Source organism: Spinacia oleracea, chromosome 6 (genome assembly GCF_020520425.1).
Source record: "Spinacia oleracea cultivar Varoflay chromosome 6, BTI_SOV_V1, whole genome shotgun sequence".
Classification (NCBI taxonomy): Eukaryota; Viridiplantae; Streptophyta; class Magnoliopsida; order Caryophyllales; family Amaranthaceae; genus Spinacia; species Spinacia oleracea.
Window position 1 is genome coordinate 52934664 of NC_079492.1, and position 7044 is coordinate 52941707.

At 31.9% G+C, this 7044-nt stretch overlaps 2 protein-coding genes across 2 annotated transcripts; one reads left to right on the top strand and one right to left on the bottom strand.

The window, feature by feature from the left end:
• Window positions 1-1251: 1251 nt before the first annotated feature.
• LOC130464112 (F-box/kelch-repeat protein At3g23880-like) lies at window positions 1252-2777 on the top strand. Its single transcript, XM_056833518.1, has one exon. The coding sequence runs from the start codon at window positions 1361-1363 to the stop codon at window positions 2570-2572; it is 1212 nt and encodes a 403-aa protein (XP_056689496.1). The 5' UTR covers window positions 1252-1360; the 3' UTR covers window positions 2573-2777.
• A 184-nt stretch (window positions 2778-2961) lies between these two features.
• Window positions 2962-6423, bottom strand: LOC130462614 (uncharacterized). The gene is made up of 3 exons (XM_056831288.1): window positions 6052-6423; window positions 4367-4565; window positions 2962-4060 (listed from the first exon to the last, which is right to left on the bottom strand). Exons 1-3 carry the CDS (start codon window positions 6314-6316, stop codon window positions 3016-3018), a joined length of 1509 nt encoding a protein of 502 aa, XP_056687266.1. The 5' UTR covers window positions 6317-6423; the 3' UTR covers window positions 2962-3015.
• Between the last annotated feature and the right edge of the window lie 621 nt (window positions 6424-7044).

The following is a 7044-nucleotide window of genomic DNA, read 5'->3' on the forward strand; positions in this document are numbered from 1 at the left end:
TAAGGTAAACTACAATTATTAGGAAATTATTATCCTAAACAATGTCAACTTTACATAACGTAACTTTCCTTGTCGTAATAGGTTATGAAGGGTGCACAAATTCTTATTTACAAGGGTTGTACAATAAATATTGTACACCAGAGTAAAAGTTAACTCAACATGCTTAAAAGTTAAGCTTATATATGTAAAAGTTATCTATTTTTTAGTGATTTTTTTTTTCATTTTAATAAAATTTATTTCTTCAAAATCATTAATAATGTGTAAAATTAATCATTTAAATGTTTATCTTCAACATTCTTTTACTAATATAGAAGTTAATCAAACTAGGTTAAAGTTACAAAAAAATGAGTAAAAGTTATCTTGGTGTACAATAAATTTATTGTACACCTTATGCGCACAAGACCTTGTTTACGCATTAACAGAATGATTAAGATTAAACCTGCTCCTATACCATGTTTAGGATGTTGATTTATCCGTTTCTGAAAGTATATTGTAGAGAGATCTAGGAAATCAGTTAGGGCACAATAATATCCTAAAAAAAGATAGATATTATGTACACAAATAAAGATCGAGTTAAAATAATATCCTAAAAATAATAATATTATGTACACAAATAAACAGATATTTTTTTTTTTTTTTAAGGAACGATAAAAATTAATATGAGTAAAAGAGAATATGAACGAGATATTCATATTATTTTCGATGGTTATACTAATATGAAAGCTGAAGCAAAATTAGTCTGGGCATAAGTTACAGCAAATAAATCTATTACATTTATTCTAAAAAGATCATTTTGTATATAACGGAAGTAGTAGTAGTAAATATTTTAATTAGAGGATGCCGAAATTAGTATAAAATACAATGGAAAAAATATTATAAAACGGACTAAAATACAAAGTGTAAAATCATTTATAACGAAGGTAGTAGTAAATATTTTAGGGGATGAAGGCATGAAGCGACTGAAATAAGGAAACCGACTCACACTAAAAGTCTACAATCTTGTATGTATAAATCAAATAAATATAGAAAATAATTTTGAGTAAACTTGTACGTAGTAAGTATTTATGTTATACTTTGGGTAGAATTCTATCTTTTAGGAAGTTGAATTAGGTTAGCAACGTTGAGATAGCCAAGTTGGTCTAAGACTCTAAGGTGCTAAATTATCCCTGAACCGTTTTTGTTGTACCTCTTAAACGTATACACTGGTACTTTCAGTAATACTTGCTTGTATAAATATAATCTCAAATCTTTACCCTAATATTTACATAAACCTTTAATTACGTTACAATTCTTAAAACCCCAACAAAAAATATTTACATAAACCCTTACGTTACAATTCTTAAAACCCCAACAAAAAAATATGGTGGTCGTTGAGGAGAAGAGGGAAAGATCGAAGTTTGCAGAAAATTATGATCATATTGATGGGTGCTTACCCCGAGAGCTAACACTCGAAATCTTGTTTCGACTGCCAACAAAATCATTGGTAAGGTTTAAATTGGTATGCAAAATATGGAATTCTCTAATCTCAAACCCTAATTTCATCAAGTCCTACACACTAAACTCAAACAATCAGCCTGTAACCTTGCTCTATGATGATTATTTTAATCTGCGTAAGTCTTTATCTCTTGGTAAACGGGACAATTTAAACTTAAACAACAACCCTACGGTGTTAGAAATAAACCCTTCCTTCTTCCCCGACACTATAGCAAATCTATGTCACCTAATTGGATCATGCGATGGTCTTGTATGCACGTACTCTGAACACACAAAACTTATTTACCTTTGTAACCCCCTCACCAAAGAAACCAAGGAAATTTCACTCCCACATCTTAAAACCCAACCATATAACCGCAACGACATTAAAAGTATGTCATGGTTTGGCTCCGTTCCTTCTATCAATGACTATAAGATATTGTTAGTATATGGAAATTCAATGCCAAACCTAAGAATCCATGCATACTCGATGAGGGATGAAATGTGGAGAGAGTTAGATACTAGTGCTTTTAATCGTCTTGATATTACTACAATATACATAAATTGGGGAAAGAATATGGTTCTAATCAATGAGACATTGCATATTTGTTTGGACATTAATAGTCAAAACCAGTTTATGGCTAAATTTGATTTAGTCCAAGAAATTTTAGAGTTGATTCCGATTATTTTGAAAGATGATGATAATGATTATCTTGGTGGAGATTTCGTTGATATTTTTCAAGACGGAAGTATTTGCATTTGTGAATTTCGCTTTTGTTCACGGGAAGAGATGAATATTAATCTTTGTAAGTGGATGGATGTTTGGAAGTTAGAGCAATATGGTAAGTGGGATTCTTGGAACAAATTGTTTTCCTTCGACATGGGTGTATTTGATTTCCGTATAGGTATCACATCTTATGGAAAATTAATTTTGAAAAGAGGAACTTCTCGTAATCGTGTTGTTGAGTTTGAGCTTGTGTTAGTCGACATGACTCAAAATCCAACCAATCAAATACAACTCGGAGGAGTAGATGGTATCGTTTACGTTTTGGAATATGTGGAAACTCTAGTTTCTCCTTTTTCTTTGCCTACCGATTAAATCTCACAACTTCAATAATAAAGTGATTAGATTTGCACAAAATTGTTCAATGTTTTTTTCTTTTTTGTAAGTAAAGATTTTTAAATTCGATATTGTGATTTACACATTCGATCATCATAATGTATCATTTGTATAGTTTTCTGTGATGGATGGATGAATGTAGTCGTTTGATCAATATATGGTGGATCTAGCCTAAAATATCCTCCAAAATATACAGATTAGTCGTCGTTTGTTCAACGAATGAAGTTTCATTATCAATGTTTACTGTGTTATTATCAATGTATAGTTGTTCTTGTAAAATCATTATATCCTAAATTATGAAAAGTTGAGAGACCTATGTAATAAATTGATCGAAGGATGGTTCATCAACTAACAAAAAGGTAGCGGTATTAATTTCTCAGCACATCATATCTAAAAGATGCACCCGATGTATTGTGCACTCTCTAACGATATAAACTACGTCCCAAAAATTGCAGCTCGCGCGTAAGGGTATTAACATAAATAAAAGGATATAAATCTAACACTATATTTTGTCGAAAATATTCACATGCATGACTCAAAGATGTGATTTGCTCCATGTAAGATTGTACGAGACAATATGAAAATATATTCTTGATATTACCTCCATATTGATATTCTCTCCAATTATAGCAGAATTCGACATGATTTTGAATACGACCCAAAGCCATAGTAATCTCCTTGAGATCAGCAAACAACTCTCTAGGGTTTCCAAATTGTGATCCAATCCATGAAACAGCAAGATTGGAATCAGTTTCAACATCAAGTACCACATTATTTCTGTTGCAATACTCTGATCTCTCAAACATCAGTATTGCATATTTGACAGCAAGTAATGCAGCAACATTGACATCCAAATAAGGCATGTAATAAGACAATGGCCCACAAAACATAGCTCGAACTGAATGGTTTTCGTCTACTAAGACCCCTGCATATCCTGCTGCCCTCGGATGATGTCTAACTTCTGCTTTGACGATGAATTTTAGCCGGGGGTAGAGTCTTCCTGTAGACTTGTCAAAAATTGACCCGACCCCTGACCTGAAAATATTAGGTCTTGAACAAAATTTTGTGACCTGTAATCCAATTTTATCCGAATCCGACCCGACCGAACTGTTTGACAGGTCTATCTTCCTGCAACCTGGCTGGTTGGAATGGCTTGAGAAATGGTTGTTGAAGTACTCGTAGATTTTGAGTGGCGGCGCAAGAGTGAACTTGAATGTACAACTGTCTCTCCAATCGAAAGGTTCATCGATTGTTGAACCATGTCCTCTCTTGTTCTCATAGAAAGGGTAGTCCCTGATATTGAAAGGAACACTGTCCTTTAGGAGTAAGGAGTTTTTGAGTGCAAGTTCTTTGAGATTCCAACAAGAGTAGGGAGACTTGGTTTTATGAGTAACATGAATTTCGCCGTTTTGTCGGAGTAAACACCTAGCATTACTGAAGAAGTCATGGACAAGACCCTGATGCATACTGCAGACATGAAAGGTGCCATTAACGAATATTCATAAAACATAACTTCATCAGTTTAGTTTAGTTAATTTCAGTTCAGTTCAGTCCAGTTCAACTCTAAAAAACAGGGTCATTAGTTCCCCCTAAAAACATAGGTGCATTCCCCTAGTTAAGCGCGAACAACTCTCTTACAATTCATCAAGTAATCCAATCCATAACTTCAAAGTTGTAACATCCAATCCAATCAAATGACAACTAAATTTAAAAATATGAAAAAGGAAAGACAGAATTAGTTTAGGATAGAATAAAGAAAACAGGTGGTCATACTTGATCATAGCAGGATTGTCTTCAGTTCCATAGAAGCCAGCATGGGGAAAGTTATAGACAAAGAAATCGAACTGTCTCCATTTGAGTAAGGGATGATCTTTCATCTTTCGCGCATCCACTTCATGTACAACGGTAGCTCCCATTGCTCTTAACTGTGATAAATTTAATCCTGCTTTCTTATATGTAGTTATCAAAGAATCTGTTTCCAGTTTCAACAGTGTGTATTATAGCATTAGTAACAGCCTCGAATTTCAATACAATGTTCAATGTTGCATTGCCATTTTGTGAATAAGTAGCGCATTGCTCTTCGCTGTTTATGACTTTATTCTATTGGTTTCAAAAGACCATAAGGAATCCAGGCAAGGGATTACAAAATGTTGTTACAACTCCTCTAATCCAACTATTTGATTTGTCGTGCTTTTCTTAAAAATAGAATCTTTATTCTTTAACCATGATTATTGATGTTCAGTTGATTATTCTCCTGAAAATAGACCTAAAAGCCTAGGAAAATATTTTGAGTTATGTATTGTATCATTGATCATTGTATATACAACAAGTTTATTCACCAATAGACAACTTCGAAAAGGGCAAAAACTAAGAATATGTTTGGTATAAACTTAGGAAATGAAATAAATAAGAAGTGGAAAGGGTAGTGTTAACTATTACCATTATTATTGGTTTGGTATAACTTTGGAAAGTAATCACTTGTAATAAATTGGGGATTGAAAAGGGTGACCACTTGTTACCATAGGGTTGGGAGAAATAACAAATGGTAGTAATGGTAACCGTTAAAGAAATGGATTGTGTTATCACTTATCTCATACCAGCTAATGGAAATAGTTAATTGATTCCATTACCGTCACTTAAAAAACTATATACCAAACATATTCTAAAAAAATGGAAGATTTGTGCTCTACAACCTTAATCATTGTGGCAAATTGCATAGATGATCTACGAAGTATAATGGCTCTTCCGTGGCAGAATACCATTATTCTATTCATAAAAAACCAAAATGCTTAAACTTTGTAAAAGTTTGTAAAAATTCTACCTCAAACTTTTATTTCAAGATTGCTCCCTTTGTAAAATTGTTCCTTAAATTTTTTATTTTTATCTGTTCCATAAAGATCTTCCCATTTTCAGTTTTCATCAGTTCCACGAAATATTTCTTACTTATTGGGAGAATCCGTTTCATTACCCCTCAATTCCTCAAATCAACATCATATATCCACTCCCATTTTCACTCCCATCAAATTAAAAAAAAAAAAAAAAAAAACCTTCTTCAATTGAAATTGAAATTAAAATAAAACATGTCAATGACATAAATAGTTCAGATTTGTAGCACAATTTCCTCAATTAAAATACTTATTCTAGGCAATAATTTGAATTATACATTTCAACTGTCCAATTTTCCCTTAACTAAATAAATAAAAAATATATTGTACTACATGCAAAAGTTAGAAAGATCAAAACTTTGAACAAAAAATCCCATTTTATGAGCAAAATCAACACTTTCATAATTCACTAACCAAATAAAACTACACAAAATAATCTATTGCAGTAAAAAGTCAAAAGTTTTTTGGATCAAATTTTCCAGAAATTTAACAAAATTCAATAAATTTCCACAAATTTAACAAAATTCAAATGATTGAAAAAAAAAGAGAGAGAGAGAGAGTAAAGAGACTAACCATAAGAATCAATAGAAGTTGAAAAAAGATTAGAAGCAGAACCAAAAGCCATAGCCAAAGACAGTGAGAATGAGAAATTTCCGTCACCCACTATTAATATTTCATGACTAGATGAATAATGCTTCAACCACTTCTCTGTTTTTACCCTATTATATTCTTCCATTATAAAATTTCGATTTCCATAGTAATTTTGATTATTATTATTATTATTATTATTTGAATATAACATTGAAGGTTGAAGATGAAAAGACTCCATTTTTTTCATGAAATTATGGGGAAAAGAAAAGAAGGAGAGGGTTTCCAATTTTCAAATTTCGCTTGTAAAATTATTTTTGAAGAAAGAAAATTATTTACCCGTTTTATGTTTTTAATATTTTAGTCAGTAAGAGGTTTTCTGAATCTATACTAGGTATACCATTAAAATGGTATACTAAGGTCAAAATAGTAACTTCAGTCGGTATATTAAGGGCTAAATGGTAGAGTAAATAGATCTGCAGGTCCCTAAACTTTGCCAAAAGGAGCAGTTAGGTCCCTCAAGTTTCAAAAGGAGTATTTAGGTCCCTGCGTTTGGATGGAATCCGCTGCTTTTTGTTTTCCGTCACTAACGTCCGTTAAAATGCATTTAAATTAAAAGGAAACTAAATAAAAGGCACTAAACGACAAAAAAACAGTTACATTTACCATTTACCAATAATTAAATAAATGGAAATTCATTTCAGTTAGCTTTTTACAAAAATATAGCCGTTGAGGCTCTCAAAAAACAGAGTATTTAACATTCCATGGCAAATAAAACACTTAAAAATTTTGTAGAACGTGAATTATGAATTTTGTTACAATTTACAATTAGACGTTGCACTTACCGATATGTCCAATATTTCATGCTCCTGAATCTAATTTATTTATCAAGTTTAGATGTGTGTTCAAGCCCGTCTAATTAATTAAATAAATGAACATAAACGAGCTTGTTCACGAGCTTGTAACATGAACGAGCAT